The sequence below is a fragment of the Sinohyriopsis cumingii genome, chromosome 15 (assembly GCF_028554795.1).
Source record: "Sinohyriopsis cumingii isolate HCF-2022 chromosome 15, ASM2855479v2, whole genome shotgun sequence".
Classification (NCBI taxonomy): Eukaryota; Metazoa; Mollusca; class Bivalvia; order Unionida; family Unionidae; genus Sinohyriopsis; species Sinohyriopsis cumingii.
This window is the reverse complement of record NC_142975.1, coordinates 119377912-119397230: the sequence shown is the minus strand read 5'-3', so window position 1 is coordinate 119397230 and position 19319 is coordinate 119377912. Positions and strand designations below refer to the sequence as shown.

The 19319-nt window shown below is 35.7% G+C and overlaps 1 protein-coding gene across 1 annotated transcript in view; it reads right to left on the bottom strand.

Moving 5' to 3' along the window:
• Positions 1–14672: 14672 nt before the first annotated feature.
• The window catches only part of LOC149782588 (uncharacterized), a 79906-nt gene continuing 75259 nt past the window's right edge, over positions 14673–19319 (bottom strand). Inside the window, exon 4 of the mRNA XM_089935158.1 lies at positions 14673–17721. Within this exon, the coding sequence (XP_089791284.1) occupies positions 16888–17721 (834 nt within the window). The 3' untranslated portion in view covers positions 14673–16887. The remainder of the gene's footprint in view (positions 17722–19319) is intronic.

Genomic DNA, 19319 nt, shown 5'->3' with positions numbered 1-19319 from the left:
TGTTGTTGATAACATCTAGGGATAACACAAGTTCGCTGACAAGCCGAGCAATGCATTCGTTCTTGTCCTTCATGAATACAGGGTTTAGAAGCTAAGCGACCCCGACATTTCGATCCGCAATGAATGTGTTGCTCTCGATTAGTCACAATTCTCACAATAATAACAGTATGCTAGGAATACAGTTATAGTGGTAATGGCATCAAAATGTTCTTCGTGCTCTTCGTGATGATAGACGTGTATGTATTTTCCGTCCGGGAAATCTTTGCCTCAAAACAACAGAGTTCTACGCACTTCTTGAGGGTGCACTTTCAACGTGTAGGATGTAGCCAAGACGTCTTGCAGTTCTTTTTATTTATTTTAGGAATGACACAGTTAGTGCCGTTGGATAGACCAGCTTGCTGTAACAGTTGTAATGCCCCTCTTCGTTGTTTGGCTCGGTTCGATCGTTGAATGGTTTTTCAGACTCTTTCCATTCTGCTGCGTCGTTGTTGCGTCTTTCTTGTCGGCATACGTTCGTTCCATAACAATGGCTCGAAATAAACACATCTTGTTCTGAGCGTTGTTAATTTGGACGAGGCTCTGTTTGGTGATGAGTCGGTTGTCCACCAATAAGACTTTTCTGCGATGTCTGTTCCCTTTCAGAGGAGAAACGTGGTCGTGTAAAGCGTGGCTTTTCCAACGGTTATGTGAAACCCGTTGTTGGATTGCTGAACATATTGAATCTTGTCGATCACTTTGAAAAGAGTCAGTTTTGCCTGGCTGCTGAACTTGATCCAGACGTGCAATTTCAAAATGTCGTGATAAATGGAGAGTCTGAAGAGGTAGTCTTATTTGGCTTCACATCATCTTCTCAGTATAGTTACAAAGAATCTAACACACCGATGACGAACCCTTCTGCTTTTTCTAGTGGTACGTCTGACTTGAAATCCTTAAATTCACTGTGCTTGTGTAAGATGAACTTCTAAATTTTAAGGAGGAGTGTTTTTCTGTCTCTCGACTGTGGTAATCCTTTTTGAGTGCTACTGGATGACACTGGCTTAAAATAGACTCTCTAGGTCTGGGCACATACGTAGAACATATTGATTCAGTTTCGCTCATCTCGTATTCAGAATGGCTGGCATGGATCTGAGCCAAGACTTTAGCTCGTGTGCGAGGCGATTTGTCACGTCGTGGACTCTTACTTTCTTCTCCTTTCACAGTGAAATCGTGCGATCGTTTAGTCTTTATTGCAAAAGTGAAAATGACTAGATTTCAGACGCCATGGGCACTTTATGTAGGATAAGTGTATTATCATTGAACTATCAAGCAAAAAGGAAGCAGGAAGAACCAACACAGTTCGAACGAATGATCAAAAGTTTGCGAGGCGTCTTTCGAAAATTTAGTTCAGAGCAGACAACGGACTAGTCATCCTTCTTTCGAGATAAAAGTCAAAATAGTTGCTATATCTATCAGGAGAATTGGCATTGCGGAAAACATGTTCCAAAACGTCAAAGTAGGACAGGAGTAAAGAGAGACAAAGATAAAGATACCTGTCATCTATGTAAAGAGAAAGGGCGTTGGTTTTCAGGGTCCCCGAAGGAAAAAGAGACCCGATCAAAGAAACAAGAGGAGGAGAAGGCTTCCGAAAATGAAAAGTAAGCGCCAGAAAGGAAGAACCCATGCTAGTCAATAAAGGTAAGAAATCTAGGCCAAAAGAAGAAAAAGGGGAAGAACCTGTGCCAATGAGGAATCGTATCAATGTAAAAGAAAGAGGGCTGAAAAGAAGGAGAAGTGAATTGAACTTTTGTGATGTGTTGTGAAATTTCATTGTAAATCCTAAAATGATAGAATATACAAGAAAGAAAAGGCGTCTCTTGGTCTTGATTCGATTTATAATAAGGATGGGTTTTGTTTTTATTGACAGTGTACGAATATGTGATGGTTCACCTTTCTCAGTCTCTCTGGCAAATGTTTTAGTTAGAATTGCAATGGAAGGATTGTTTTCCTTCACGTATGTACTTTGGCATTGCAGGTTTGAAAATTTTCAGTCTGTTCAGCCATCATTGTTTAGTCTTGATTTTTTAAACTGTCGATGAATACTCACCCAGGCAGACCCTGACATCATATCAGGTTATGTTGAGCTTTAAATAATGTGAAAGAATTTTGATGAATGTCATATCTGTGTGGTTACGGGATAGAATATTTTGTGAGATTTGATATGCTTCTCTTGCACTCTATGCTAACAGATTACGTTTCAAACGAGTTTATCTATGTATGTGTGATTGTTTGTGTCTGCCTTTGTCCCTAAAAAACTGTTTTTGTTCCAATAAAAAGCCTTTTGTCCATATAAAATTCATTTCACCTAACTACCTACAGTAGCTCGTATTGACATCAGCCACTTAAAACTGACAGACTGAGGCTAGAAACTTGCAACACTGTTGCCAATTTCTTCAAGTGTGTCCAGTACCGTGAAGTTGCCCCTGATCAAATCCCTTTTATAGCTATAGAGACCCACAATAAAGTCCCATTGTCGTTGTACTTTCTTTTAGCCATTTTGTCTCTATACAACGCACATGTCGCTCGTTTGCCCCCATATACTACTGATACACACGAAGTCGAGATGTTTGGCAATATGCTAGAAACAATACTTCGTTCCACAAAGCATGGTCAGTTTTATATATAGGCCTTACTCAATAAATGCTCAGGTCAGCGCCATTTAATGTAGCTAAAAATACCTAATTGGTTCTAAACACGTCTTGTGACACTAATTAGATACTATTAGCTTTATAAATGAAATTTACCTGTAAATTTACTGAGCTACGGACATGATAAAATTTGAAATTCTTTGTGGAACAAACTGTGAGAGAAATCACTGTTCCAGGAACACCGACTACGCTCATCACTGACTCCAAAAATCTATCAAGAGCTACGACAAAGACCGCAACAACTATAAATAAGTTATATCAAACCTGCCTTCTTCAAACTTTGTCAAACACACACAAACAGCGCTAGTTGAATACAACATTGTAATTAAAAGAAATTAAAATTCCTGCACTTACCAATCAGAGTGATTCATTCATTAGTTCACACGCTATTTCACAAGAAATAAGATTTGCATTTGGAGTGTTAGTCATTGACTAGTAATAGTGACACTAATAAAATTATCACGAAAGAAAATACAAATTTCCAAGATTATCATTGATTTAGACTTCACGCTTAGTTAGAATCCCATGATAGTCTCTATCCAGTATTGCAATGTATCGTAGAGTTACCTACCATATAACATTTATTTTTAATTAGAGCTATGAAAGTTAAAAGTTACCCGTATAAAAGATATTAATTACTAATTGTTATTTTATTTTTACACCCATCAATCAAATGTGATAATACAGTAATAATATCAAATAGCTTCCTGTTTCTGTTTTCTTATGCATAAAACTGGTTTACTTAGGGTCGACAGTTCGCCCCATTGCCGCATTAACATATTCCTATTAATGGGCAAAATTTTATTTTGAACAACAGTAGCACCAGACTCGAGAAGGTCGTTGCGCAATATTTCCAAACCTAAAAGTTGTAACTTCTTTATTTTTCCTCTTATTGTAAGAAAACGTATATAGATTGATTCAATTTAGATAATTATTCAGATTTTCATTAGAAAAATACGTGACCTGATGACCTTTATATGGAGTGAGAAGTAATAATAATACCTCACGACAGTACTATGGTTCGAATATGTTAATTAAAATTGACAAAGTGCATGGTTATTTTAATTCAGTCAGGAAAAACTGGGTGAGAAAAGTAATCCATCTCGGTGTTTGTACCAAGATAAAGAAATCCCAGTCTCGGATTACATTTCTTGTCAAAAACCTCGGCAGAGCCTCGCTGCGAGACAAATTATATAACCCCTTGTCTCCGTGCAAACCCGAACATAGATTCCCTTAATCTCCTCTATCCTCTGCTATGTATATTTTATTTCTATTTTTGTCATTGTCATTTATTTCATTTATTGCTGTCGGTAATGTAAAATTGCATCCTAAAAGCTGGCCTTGTGAAAAATCAAGTTCACTGGCTCTGTCAGACTTTGAGCAGAACGACCGCCAAGTATCCGATACGACGAATGGAAGTGTAAACCTTCTCTATTACTGCTGGACTCTAATCCAAGATCGAAGATAATCTTTTCCAAGGACAGTTGCCCCAACATTTAATCAAAGGCATCGCCAGCAATGAAGCCCTCAAAGGAAACATCACTACCAATCCTTTCGAGTTTGAGCATTACAAAGTGTCCATTATAGACGTCAATGGAGATGGTCAGACCTTGTGAACAGGACCATTCAAACCGAACTCTGACAAGAATAAATAATTACTTGAGATCGTACATGTATGTCCCTGTACGAAGCCACCGGACAGTTAGGTACCAATACCAGTCACGGCATTTCGTACGACTATTATGCAGGACGTTCTTCTGTAAATGTGTCTGTCAAAATTAATTGTAAATGTGTATGTCAAAATTAATTGTAATTGTGTATGTCAGAATTAACTGTAATTGTGCATGTCGAAATTAATTGTAATTGTGTATGTCAAAATTAATTGTAATTGTGTATGTCGAAATTAATTGTAATTGTGTCCGTCAAAATCTGCATTATTTTCCTTGGGTCGTGTATGTTTATCTACAGGCAGAAGTGTGCATGGAAGTTGTTCTAACGCATTTGTGGACATTCTCCATCTTGGATTCAGTTCATTATCGTAAAATTCTTGTTTATATACTTTCATCCGTTCAACATACAGGTTTTAGTTTAGCCATTAACTAATTTTGGTTTAATATCACTTGCCATTGACAATTCAGTTGGCCAATATGGTTAATATTACATTTTGTGTACAGATACTCCATCTACTCTCACAATATACCAGTCAGATCGATTTCTCTCGATAATTGCGGAGTGTTTGATACCATGAAATTCGTATCATTGCATACATCAAATGTACTAGATAATGGTAAAAGGAATGATGTCACCAGTGATTATGGACTCTCTCTGAAAATCCTCCATTAACAGTTTTGAAATCTCCACTGAACTCTGCTATAAACTGTTGTATATGTACAGGTTGATAATCAGGGCGAGTAACAACTGATATGGACACAGTATTTGTTTTATTTCTATTACGCAGACGGTATTCAATATACATGTCCTAATTGATTCATCGGTAGAATTATCTTTTCCACAGTTGCGTTACAATGTTTGCCATGAATAATATGTTATGATTAAATAAAGCAATGACTTTTTAATTCCTTGGCATCCATCAAATAACAGTCAAGCATAAAATCTGTTCTCTAAAAATACGATTTAATGATTTCTTTCCCATATTTTCAAAGGCATAGTTTCATAATTTGTAATTTGATCAATCTTGTACTGTCTCCTTTATTTATGCTGCTATTTCTTCTGAATTATTATTATTATTTCATCATCCTTTAGTTTAATTTGATCAATAATATTTTCAACTGATTTCCCCCCCCCCCCCAAAAAAAAATTCATTACTTATGTTTCTCTTAACTTTTCTTACACTTTCAAATATCATTGAATGAATATTTGATCCTAAAATAGTTTAACAGTATATATATATATATATATATATATATATATATATATATATAGTTGGTGATTTGCTTACTAAATTATTTGTTCAATCAAGCAAGAAAAGACCCTATAATGCATCAAGAACGTTTCCAAATATGGATCATCCAACAATTTTACTTTTGATAACATGCATCACTTGCATATCTGAAATTATTATTCACTGATGTGATAGCAAGCTATAGCAAATATCCGAACCGGTGTGTGATATGTTTTATTTGATATATCTTTTTGGTATTCAAAATAAATGGGATGATAACTCGACATACGTCGCAGTTCGAATACCAATTCTATTGTTCATAATTACATGTAATTTTCAAAAATAATGTTTTATATTCAGTTATATTCATTTTATCAATATATCAATTTATTAGATATATATATAATTTCGTTACCAATACTTTTCATTATAATTATGAGCAATTTGTTTGCTTCCACATAGAATGAGCGTAAAAAGTCATTGAGATTAGAGTGTACTAAGTCATTGAGATTATAATAATATCTGATATTATCAAAATATACTGTTTTGATCTTGTATTGTCATTTTTGATATTTCCTTTTTACCTTTAATTAATCGGATATCCCTCGAAATCTGTCGGTTTTAAAGCTTTCAAAAGATTTGCAGATATAACCCTTTTTATGAGTTAATGTGTATGACTTAAGTAATCTGACTGTTCGTGTGTGTGTGATTTTGATTTTTAACCTAGCTTTAACAATATTTCAGTCATATCGCAACTATGTCTGCAGTATGGCAGTTTATAGTGATGTTTAGCACTGGGACATCGTGCTGCAGACACGTAGCATGATGTCCCAACCAGTCACGTTTTCCTAACACCAGGGCGACCAGTCCTAGCGAGGCAGCTGTAAGTAGCATTTTATAAAATGTCTTTGATATTTGACTCGGCCGGTGCTCGAACCTGCGACCTCCCGCATTCGAGGAGGGCGCTCTAATCACTAGGCTATCGGAGGGGTAATCTGGCTTTAATATGTTAGTCATATCCTACTCCTCCTTGCTTAGCTGGATTAAACAAATCTGATATTGTCAAATTACTCATTTTGGGGGTGATGATGGTTGCTCTGTTGCTTTTATGTACTTCCATTTCTTTTCATTAATTCAGGTGGACGCATGATTTGAATTTGTTCTGACCTGTAGGTTTGGTGCTTTATCTTCTGCTGGTTCTGTTTTGGTGGTTATGATTGACATTTTGGCGGTTCCATTTGTTGTGATCTGACAAAGTCAGATTTACTTTTTCGTTTTTTTTTTTATTTGGTGTTGAGTGGTCTTGCTGGACTGGAGTGTTTCTGTTGCTTCTGTTAAATTAGTGTCTTCTTTTGAATATAATCGTCTTTTCCAAATATTTTTTTTTAACGAAACCCACTTTTTATTATCTATTTCTTCTTTCTTAAAGATCACCCTTCACCTTTTTGCGAGTTACTTTACTTTTTAAAAGAAGTGATTCTCACATAGGCGTATGAAATACGAATGGCTTATCACTATTTTAAAATCGGAACTGGTTATATTCACAATACTATTTGGCCGTAACAATACTAGCTAAAACACGAATAGCTTTCACTTTTGTAATTTTGGCATTATTTCTCGCAATCCAGCATAATCCAGTTGGAGCAGCTTTACTTTTCTCTTTTCTTCGCATTATTTCTCGCAATCCAGCATAATCTATTTGGAGTAGTAGCCTTGTTACTGTTAATTGCTCTTATTTTTCTTCTAATGGTTTGATTATCTTATCTCTTGCTGTTTCCCTAATTTTCTAATAGGTTTTGATTTTATACAGATTTGGCAAAACGTTCTTGAAATTTTTATTTGCTACGTTTTCTTCTCTTACAAAGCGTAACAAGAGCGAAGACAATAAGCTTTGTAAAATTTAAAAAATAATTTATCTCCCTAGAAAAACAAGGTAAAAATGAGAAAAAGAACTAACGGTTTTACTAATCAAATCCAAAAATAATCCATGAATTAAAAAATAGAAGTCCTTGTAAATAAAAGTCCTAATGAAACTGAGTTCGAATCCCGGTGAAATCCAAAAATAGAAGGCGATGACGTATGCTTTGATCAGCTTCGTAATGATGTATCAACAGTTCCTTGTTGAATCACATAAAAAAATATTCCAGTGTTTGAATTCTGTGCAAATTTCGATAACTGTCCATGTCTAAGAATTAATTTGGAGCACAAGTATTTCCAAAGAAAACAAACTTGTAATACGAATAAATTAAATTAAACAAAATAATTAACCATAAAACTGGTCACAACATAAACACTTTAACTTCTCAAGTGTTAAGGCACTAATAACTATTCTTTCTCAAAACATCAATAACAAATCTAACAGATGCCCGGATGTGGGCCAATCCTCTGGAAAAACCTAATTGATACATGCTATTTGTCACGTACTCCAAGTGTGGCCTCGCGTCCACTTAATGAATCTTACTCTGAGAAAGAATAAAAAATAAATAAAAAAGTCGTTTATCACAATTCTTACTGGTTTCTGAATCAAGAGCAGGAACTAGGTCAGCATTAGATAAAAAGTTTCTATTGTTAGTTTTTTTTTTACATCAAAAACAGTCAGAACTGAACATTATCAAATCCAGTATAAAAAAACCCAGTTACATTACAATAGCATGTAATGGAATAAAAAATTTAAAACTAACAAACAAACAAGCAATTAAATTAAATCAAATATAAATTAGATCAAATATATATAACAAATGGTCTAACAACTATTTTTCAATTAATTTATGTTGTTTATTGGCTTAGTTTTCATCGAATCGATTCACACAGAGATTATTACGTTGTTTTATAATATATAATACCAAATGAATGTAAACTAATTTAAAACAACAATATAGGTATATTATATAATGAAACACCATGCAAAACTATGGGAATATGTTTTATTAAAGAAGTGCACATGCTAGATAAAAAATGTTGTTGCTTTTGTTTTGTGAAAGATGATTTTACATCTTAGAAAATAGCAGAGCATGGACTATGGGAAAAATGCTGCCCTAAACCCAATAAAAAATTATTTCATGTTGGTTGTATATATTCATACATTGTGCATTTTATCATTTTTATTTTCACACTAAATAATTCTCACTTGTCACGCAATTGTATAAATTCCTTTGTTATTTAGTAAATTGTACAATATTTTGAAACAGTGAGTTCGGTTCATGCTATGCCGCACGTGAATTACTTTCAGTGGGAAAAACCGATATTCATCAAGCGCACATACGAGTTAGGGCTACATTGTCTGTGTATAAATGCCTCACTGTAGGATGAAATCTTTACATTACAGAACGTATTGTCAGTGAGCCGTCTACTTAATGACTAATACGAACTATAGCACCCTGCAGACTGTGTAATAACCATACAGATTCAAAAAATCATTTTAAAATGTATCAAAACTTTTACAGACAGGTATAGAATCATGAATAAGATTAGATATAACTATGGGGAGAGTGGAATCTAAACAATTACTATACACAAATGACATCAATAGATAAGTTGTTGTTGTTGTTGTTGTGGGGTTTAACGCCATTTTTCAGTGCACGATAGGTTATACATGGCGGCCAGTATTAATGGTCGAGGAAGAACCCGGGAAAACACCGGAAAGAACCACTGACCCACGAGAAACTACTGGCAAGCTTTCTCACATACCCACATTGACTGAATCTGAGACTCGAACCAGTGCAGACAGAGGTGAGATGGCAGTGATCCGTAACGGAGAGCGCTTTAGACCACTCGGCCACTCAGAGACCCTCATAGACAAGAAAATGTACTCTGAACTAACACATTTTATTAACGAAATTGTGAAAACTTCAAAAATGATACGTAGACTTTAAAATTATTTTTTTAAAAATATGATATATAAACAGAAACCGACAATAACTATCATATACTTTTACCTATACTTATTCGAAATAAAAGAAAACAATAAATTCATTTTATGATATGCAAACAAAAACAGACAAGATGCGAAAGGTTTATCCGAAAACAAGCTTCTCTGCATCGTTTCTGCAACTGTAATTTTGATATTCTCTATCAACACAAATACGGAATACTAATAAAAACACGGAATACCTCGTAGAAACTAATACAAGCAGTAACATCGATAGGTACAGTGAGGCAGCGATTGGCCTTACTGATTAAGGAGCATATGATGTACTATGCCTATGCTATGTGGCTCACGCAAGGTAGCACGGATCGTATCGGATCTCCCCAAAGGTAAGGTCAAATTATAGAACATTATGAAAACACAAAAAATGGGTACATATACAATCTACTAAAACTACGAGGTATAAAATGCACAACATACACGCAACCAGCAACATTTTCTTGTTTCTTTCTCCTCTTGATTACTTTATTCTCAAACTTTTACTTAACTCTTGTATTCTACACACATCACTTTCACATTAGATAAGGACTCAAAGCATGGGAATGAAGTAGCTACGATGTTGTAGCCTCAGCTCGATTTGTTGTGGTTGAGGCTACGAACTGATCCCATATTATGTAATGGAACAAACAAAAAATCATCACTAAAGTCAGAAAAACAAACAGTGTAGAAATCAACTAAATAAGTATAATCATGTTGTGAAAGAAGTTTGGCTTATTTTGAATTTATTAATCCCTTGCACGATAAAATAAATTTATATGGTTACACTAACCTCACCGTGTCCGCCATGACAGATAACATGATACTCTCGCCGTGACCCTTTTCTACGTAAGGCTTGCCAGACCATATTTGGATATTTTACACTATGTTATCAATCAATCAATTGGCAATAATGGCTTCTTGGTGGAATTTCAAAGTTGCTGACAAACCATATTTACTTTTAATGCGCAGACTTGGATTCAAGACGGCCGCTATTGCTTATCGGTTAACCGGCTTGAAGCAGCTGTTCCGTGTTTTGTGCCGTTTTCATGATATTTGTGCTTGTTGCCTGTTTTTGTCTACACTATTGTGTTCATTATTAGACTTTTTCTCAGCCGTCTTGCTCCACTGCTACAGCTTCCTTTGTTTTTGAACAAAATGACATCACGTGTTACTTGCCAGTCAACTCGTTTATGCTATGATGGACCCTCATTAATTGCTTTAAATAGCCACTCCTTGGCTCTCCACACTACATTGTGCTCTAGACTAAACGAACTGGGACTACACTCATCATTACCTAAATGTAAACAGAAGCGAAAAAAGAAACGTTTCAAAGCTGGCCGGTGTAGAACAGGAAGAAGGATTCCAGTAATCTCCCTTATGCCCTTTCCGGCTCAATAATTTAAAAGTTCGACCCATAATTTTGATAACCTATTTCAAATCCCTGTTAATTCGTCAACCTTTGTGTCAACTATCCAAGAGATACCTCTGCGTATTGCATTATTCAATGCCCAATCAGTAGGACCACCGGAAAAGCGCACAGAAATAGTTAATTTTATCAACTACCAGAATATTGACGTCTTTTTCCTGACAGAAGCATGGCTAAAAACATCAGGCAATGAGCCCAACTGTGCAGATATAACACCCACTGGTTACTCCATCAAGTCGTCCCCCCCACCCCGTAGCTCTCGCGGATGTGGAATTGCTGTCATCACAAAGAACTCCATGATCAAACGTCTTAACAACAATACAACGTTCAATTTCGACCACACATCGTTTGAACTAGTCCAAACCACAATCACACTGAAGCAAAGGTCAGTCCATTTTTTTCTGCCTATACTGTCCTCCTCCTCGCAGAAGAAACAAGCTGACTGAATCTCTCTTTTTGGATCAGTTTCCGAATCTCCTGGAGTATGGAAATTCGATAGGTGGCAACCTGATTATTCTTGGGGATTTCAACTTTCACTTTGACTGTCCCCGAAACCCAAACACATAAAAACTCCTAGATTACATTAATATTTTCAACCTCAAAAAGTCAGTTAACCAGCCCACCCATCAACATGTTCACATTTTAGACTGGATTCTTCATAGACTTGATGATAACATTCTACGGTCCTCCCTAGTATCCCATAAATTTGCATCAGATCACCTCATCATTATAAGCCATCCTGAGGTATCAGTCCCTAACCCTCCACCATTATCTGCTACTAAGAGAAACCTCTGTATGATAAATAGAATCAAACTAATGCATGACATCCAAGCAAACCTAACACCTTGCTTACCTCCTACAGCAGAACAACTCAATAACTGTCTGCGTTCATTCCTCGACAAACATGCCCCAGCTACCAAGTGCAGAGTATCAATGCCAAAGTGTTCTCCATGGTATAGCAGTGTTAGGGACCAGCTTCGCACTGCTAAAAGAGACCGCCGTAAAGCTGAGAGGCACAGATATAGTCCATGCAGCGAAATCAGCCCACTGCACTACTAAGATCATGGAAAGTTCCAGCTGCAAAGAGCTCTTTGAAATTACTAACAAGCTAATGTCAAGGAATAAATGTACACCACTTCCAACTACCTTCTCTCTAGTCGACCTTCCGGACATGTTTGCAAATTTCTTCCGTGACAAAGTACAAACCATTAGAGATAAGCTTGAAAACTCAGTTTCAATTGATTCATTGTCACCATAAAGTTGGGATACAGAATTTGAGCGGCAACCATTAGCAGTATTTGAACCTGTCTCTATGGATTTCGTATGTACAATCATGATGAAGAGTGCACCAAAGTTATGTGAACTTGATCCAATTCCAATATCACTGCTGCTTGAGTGCTTAGGTCCAGTATTGCCTTCATTAACCGATGTTATTAATACCTCTATCTCATCCGGGGAATTCCCATCATTTTTCAAAACTGCCATTGTAAAGCTTCTGCTGAAGAAACCAACACTAGACCATAACGATTTAAAGAACTACCGCCCTGTTTCTAATCTCCCATTCATATAAAAAATCTTAGAAAAGGTTGTTCTTCCCAGCTTGTATCTCATCTGAATTCAAACAGTCTTTATAGCAATGTACAATCTGCATATCGCCCTTGCCACATTACTGAAACTACTCTTCTAAAAGTAGTTAATGACATTCTCTCTGCTTTGGATAGGGGAAAGATTACAGTCCTCACCCTCCTCGATTTGTCTGCAGCACTTGACACAATAGACCATGATATATTACTTCACTGTCTCCATCATGTATTTGGCATTCATGATACAGCCTTATTGTGGTTCAAGTCCTACTTGGTCAACAGGACACAAATTGTGTCTGCAAATGGAATACACTCCAGCCCAGTTGATCTATGTTGTGGTGTTCAACAGGGGTCTGTTCTTGGACCTGTTCTCTTTATTCTATATACTCAGCCGCTCTCAAGTGTCATAGATCATCCAGTGTCTCACCAACTGTATGCTGATGACACCCAAATATACAAATCTAGCCACCCAAATGAAGCTGATGCTACCATCCAAGGTGTAGAGAGGTGCATTTCTGATGTGAAATCATGGATGACATGTAAGAAGCTGCAGATGAATGATGATAAAACTGAGGCCATTCTGATCACAACATTCACATCCTTTACCTCAAACAATAAATATCAGCAACACCAACATTAAATTCACACAGTCAGTACGAAACCTGTCACTCTGGACAGTACTCTCAAGTAGCACAAACATGTCATGAATATATGCAAGGCTGCATATCTTATCTTGAGCTGAGACGCACTTATTTCGACTGCAACTCACTTATTTCGACTGCAAGAACAAACTTAAAGACCTAATAATGTTTCCTACCTTAAATATTCTCAGCTTGTTTTTTTAATGTTTCCTAATTTCATGGTGTTTGCTTTTGTAATCATATCATTATATGTTTTTTATCTTATAGGTGTTGTTTAATGTTGTAAAGCGCTTAGAGCTTCTAAAGATTAGGCACCAGAGATCTCGCTAGGATTTTAAAACTAGGAGTCCAGGACTCCCATTTTGGTAAAAATAGGAGTCCCACCATCAAAAGTTGCAGTCCCTTCTTTCCTACAGAATCAACACAGACATGAGTGCATCTATTTTCAGATGAAGAGGTTTTTGTAATGTAATCACTCACTTTAATATAGCTTCATAACAACAGTCCATTGACAGGATTGCAAATTTATGGTTTATGTATTTGTCTACGTCCTTGTAGTAATTTTAGGCAATGGTTAAATAGTATCTGATTTGCTGTTTTTTCCCCCCATATTTTCGCAAATACATGCCAGGTCGGAAAACATCTTAGACCATAAAGCGCACCTTGCGAATTCCACAACATAGCATTGTCCCATACATTTCTGACCTACATAAGTTTCATTTTAAAGTGAAATCTTTAATAAAATAATACCTTGGCTTTGCTTTCAATGATCTATATATGTTTCTGAAAATATCTGCCAGATGATTTACGAAAACAGACAATCTAATAAACTGGTACATCCCAGACTTGGCAAAGTTTGCCATTATTTCCCGTTTGGGCTACTGGTTCACTTACAGTTTTAAACTAATTTTATGATGAAATAGTGTACAAGAGGCAGTTAATATATATCCTAATCACCGATTCTGATCTTACAACACATGTCTGTATGTTTTATCATCAAAAGATATCATGCAGGAAATTGATAGTTGCTACCTTACTCAGAAAAGGGTTAATGTTAAGCAGCTATCACAACATATGCTTGTGAACGGGCAAGAGTTTGTTTGTCAACGTAATTGATATCAAAACTAGGCCTAGCTACTGCTGTCTTGATGAATACATTTCGCTACAACACTAGAACTAACCGGGCTAAGGCGAGGGGCATTTTTAAAAAAAAAGTATGGTCATTGTACCTCCTAAATAGCTCTTCTTTGTCCATCAGAGTGATACGGAATATTTGTCAATCCAAGTAAGGACTTGTTCCAAACACTAAGTTAGGCATCACACACTTTCTTACACTTAGCTACTGTCCTATCCGAACTATCAATTCTAGCAGCTTTAGCACTCTTCTTAATCTCGTTACAATCTTCGCAAGTTTGCCGTTTAACCCCAAAATACTTATCCAAATTTACGAATGGCATTTTGTCTAAGTCTTAACATGTCTTGATTGTTGTGCACTACTTATTCCGATACATTCGGAAATGAACACAATAACGAAAGCTAAAGTTGTTTATTTGATGTACTTTTATAAATTACCACATGTACATATCTGGGTCTTTCTGACTCTGAATTCAATCACTGTAAATATCAGTACATTTTCACATCCCGCCACCAGTCAAAGCCTTTGAAGTTGCCGCCCAGCTATGGCATCGTGTTCTTTTTTATGTACTCTTATAATGGCAACATGTATGTACATCAAGGGGTCTTTCAGTCAGTGAATTCTTTCATTGTAAATATCAGCACAGCTAACTGATCAACACATTTTCCCACAAAGCAGGTGGCTGAAGCAGGAATGGCAAGTCTTTGAATTTTGCTGTACACCTATTACATGCGTATGAAGGACTCCCGCCTCAGTGATTTTCTGCATCCCAGATAAAAAATTGGCATCCAAATACACGTAATTAAGCGTTTCCGAGATCTTTGGGCGCTAAACAAAGTCCTCATTATTATTGTTATTATTATTGTTATTATTATTATATACTGATTACATATGCTAAAGGAATATGATAGAGTTAATTATTCAGTCAAAATGAGCTGTACATATCCCACGCAGCGAGGGTGTAAATGATGGAATGCAATCCAATTATATCAAACAATCTGAACTAGAAGCTTTCACATCTACAACAATAGGAAAGGAGTACACTAAAAAGTTCTTGTATGAATAAGACACTTGTTTCTTGATGTTCCAACAAGAACAAACAAAAATACCATGACACTGAAACTGTTGATTCTACACCAGTGAAGCAGCATCCTTAAAGAATGAATCATTTCAAGGTTTGAAAAAAGAAATTCAATATTTACTGGAGAAAGATTTCATGGAAACATGTAAAACTTAAATGGAGTTCACCAAGTATTCCTGTGCTTAAATGAGACGATACATTCTGCATGTCTGCTGACTATATAAAAGTCAAGTGTCACCAAAATGGATCGATTTCCAATACCAAAAATAGAAAATTGCAATAACAAAATTGGAAATGCAGAATATGTCACCAACTTAGACCTTTGAAAAGGATTCTGGTAAATTCCACCCATTGAAAGAGATTTTTTCCCCAGCAATTTCAACTCCAAGCTATTCGTCCTGTATGCAGCATACTTTGTCATGCAGTGTGCAGCTATCTTCTGTAAATAAGGTACTGAAACTTGCAACTTATGAGTTGACGAACACTTTGTTGATTGATATTGTGTAAGAATTTGTATTCCAATATAGAATATTTTTTTTTTTTTTTTTTTTTATATTTATTGATTGTATTCAGATGATTTATTCTTATATCATGTAATCTTCCATGGAAGGAAATAAAGATGATGATGATGATGAACTCCAGATAGGCTTTATCAGTATATAGTGATGCGCTCTAAAAAAAATATTATCCAAGAATATTCCAACATCTGGTGAGCCTGTTAACATCCAGTCTACAAAAATGTGAGCCATACAATGACATAATCTACAAGGACACCTAGAAAGATCAACTGGAAAACATTTGGAAATTCTTCCATCAACTCCAGGATTCTATCTGATTAATACTTTATTTAAAATTCAGTTTTGCCATGTCTTTGTCACGTTTTTAGGACATAATGTGGGACAAGTTCAAGCTGAAACTGTAGAAGTTAAGGTCAAGGCTATCCTTGAATTCCAACACCTACTAGTAAAAAGGAACTGATGTGACTTTTAGTTATAGCTGGATATTATCGGAAATTTAGCTCAAATCTTTTTATAACTGCCAATGTGGCTCGGCTAATGTCTGCATGTAAGAAAGCTTGCCAGTTGCCTCCTTTGGGTTGGTGTTTGTTACTGGGATTTCCTGGGTTCTTTGTCCAGTATTTATACTTGCAATCTATAATAACCTATCATCCACTGAAAAATGACATAAAACTCAATACTCAATAAAATAAACATATAAAGGTAAAAGGGGTAAATCACACTATCATCTTTAATATTACCATCCACTTCTGACAAAACCCATAGTCTCATACTGTATTTATGTTAAACCTATGGTCTACTGCTAACTTCCCTATGTACCCAAAGTGTCATTTTGTACCTCAAGTGTAAAATTACATTACTTGTGTATCTCCTCATGCTTCTTCAGATTTCCACTATTACTAAATATTTCATAGCACACTTCATATTTAAATGTTTTTTTCTCAAGAATGTATCCTATATGTGCTGATTCAAATGTTCACTGTCACTTAACCTTTTATTACAAATTTCACATTTTAAACATTTTGTTCTCCATAATGTAACCTCATGTGTATCAGTAGATTTTCGTCCTGACTAAACTTTTCATTGCAAACTCCACACTTAAATGGTTTTTCTATAGTATGTATCCTCATGTGCTGATTCAAATGTTCACTTTCACTAAATCTTTCATTACAAATTTCACATTTAAATGGTTTTTCTTGATTATGTACCCTCATGTGCTGATTCAAACGTCTACTCTCACTAAACCCTTTATTACATATTTCACATTTATGTGGTTTTTCTCCAGTATGTATCCTCGTGTGCTGCTTCAAATCTCCACTCCAACTAAACCGTTTATTACATACTTCACATTTAAATGGCTTTTCTCCAGTATGCATCCTTATGTGCTGCTTCAAATTTCCGCTGTCAAAAAACCTTTTATTGCACATTTCACACATAAATGGTTTTTCTCCAGAGTGTATGATCATGTGCCGATTCAATGGTCCATGGTCACTAAACCTTTTCGTGCACACTTCGCATTGAAATGGCTTTTCTCCAGTATGTATCCTTATGTGCCGATTCAAAGATCCACTCTCATTAAACCTTTTGTTGCATACTTCACATTTATATGGTTTTTCTCCGGTATGTATCCTCGTATGCCGATTCAAATGTCCACTGTCACCAAACATTTTATTACATACTTCACATTTAAATGGTTTTTCTCCAGTATGTATCCTCATGTGCCGATTCAAATCTCCACTCCAACCAAACCTTTTATTACATTCTTCACATTTAAATGGCTTTTCGCTAGTATTCATCCTCGTGTGCTGCTTCAAATCTCCGCTGTCACAAAACCTTTTATCGCGCTTTCACACATACGTTTTTTCTCCTTTGTGTATATCATGTGCCTATTGAAAGGTCCACGGTCACTAAACCTGTTTGTACACACTTCATATTTAAATGGCTTTTCTCCAGTATAGTTTCCTCATGCGCCGATTCAGAGATGCACTTTGATTAGACATTTTGTAACATAGTTCACATTTATATGGTTATTCTCCAGTATGTATTTTCATATGCCGATTCAAATGTCCATTGCTACTAAATCTTTTATAACACACTTGACATTGAATTGTTTTTTTTTTTTGTCAAGCATGTAACCTCGTGTGTTTCAGTAGATTAGCATTCCAACTAAAGATTTTATTGCACCCAACACACTTAAATGTTTTTTTCTCCTGTATGTATCCTCATGCGCCGATTCAGAGTTCCACTGTCACTGAACCTTTTATTTTACTGTTTCGAAATACACTGTAAAACCGAAATTCCCACCGAAATATACATTTATTTATATGTTCTCGGTAGTCTATCTGTGTCTGTGTACACAAATAAAATATTATTTACTTTTGGTTAAATATTACTAAATAGCAAACTAAAATATGATTTATGTGATTTTGATTTGATTTACTTTTCCCTATTGTATAGCTAAATTTGTTGTAATGGAGTCAATCGGTCGTGCTTGATTCGACATACAAGATACACTTTGAATTGCAGTAATACATGCACAGAATGAAGGTGAAAATAATCAAAAGTATTCGCGACATTAGATGATATATTTACTTATCCTTTTGAATAATATGAATAAAACCGACCTACACCGTCCGTTCTGTAGATTATCTCAGTTTCGAAGCGATCAGTTTTAATCACACCACATCCATTCCCGAATGGAACCATCAGCCATTTATGATACCTGCTCAATAAAGTACGACAGATTGATGAGGTCTCACTGGGCAGTTTATCTGGTAAATTTTTATCCGAGAATGACATATTGCAGAAAAAATGAGAATAATTTTACACTGAAGATACAAATAAAAACAAATGTTTTTTGTAGAGAGCATGCATGTGAGATTTTGACAGCGGCAATCAGATTAATTCCTTATTACAACTGGTTGCTTTTATACTGAACCAACACTGTCACCAATCTCTCATTTTTACATTCATTTTTGACAGCAAAGAGCTATTTTGAATATTTTCCTGTGTTAAGGTAACTAAAAGAATCAGTATATGCCTTATGCATGAATAAAGTTCACTAGTACTACAACAAATTAGCATACTTCTCATCACCCATCAACCATCTCGATTTTTAGATATTTACCTCTGTAACAGACATACTTAAATACGTAAGCCAAGTCGGCTGTTCATTTGTAGCCCAAGTTACGCATTTGATCTCCAGTGCTAGTCTAAACTGTGACAGGCAGTCAGCAAACAAGCCAACCCATTTTCAAGCCTAACTCAAAGTAAATCTAAATCACATTACAGATTTAGCTTCTGTGTGAATTTATAAATGCTAGGCTTATCATAATTAGGTTCATGCCTTGTACCTTAAAATTTAGGGAGATGTCAAAATACCAAACTATCCAGTGAGACCTGAGTACTATATATGTTGTTGTTATTGTTGTTGTGGGGTTTAACG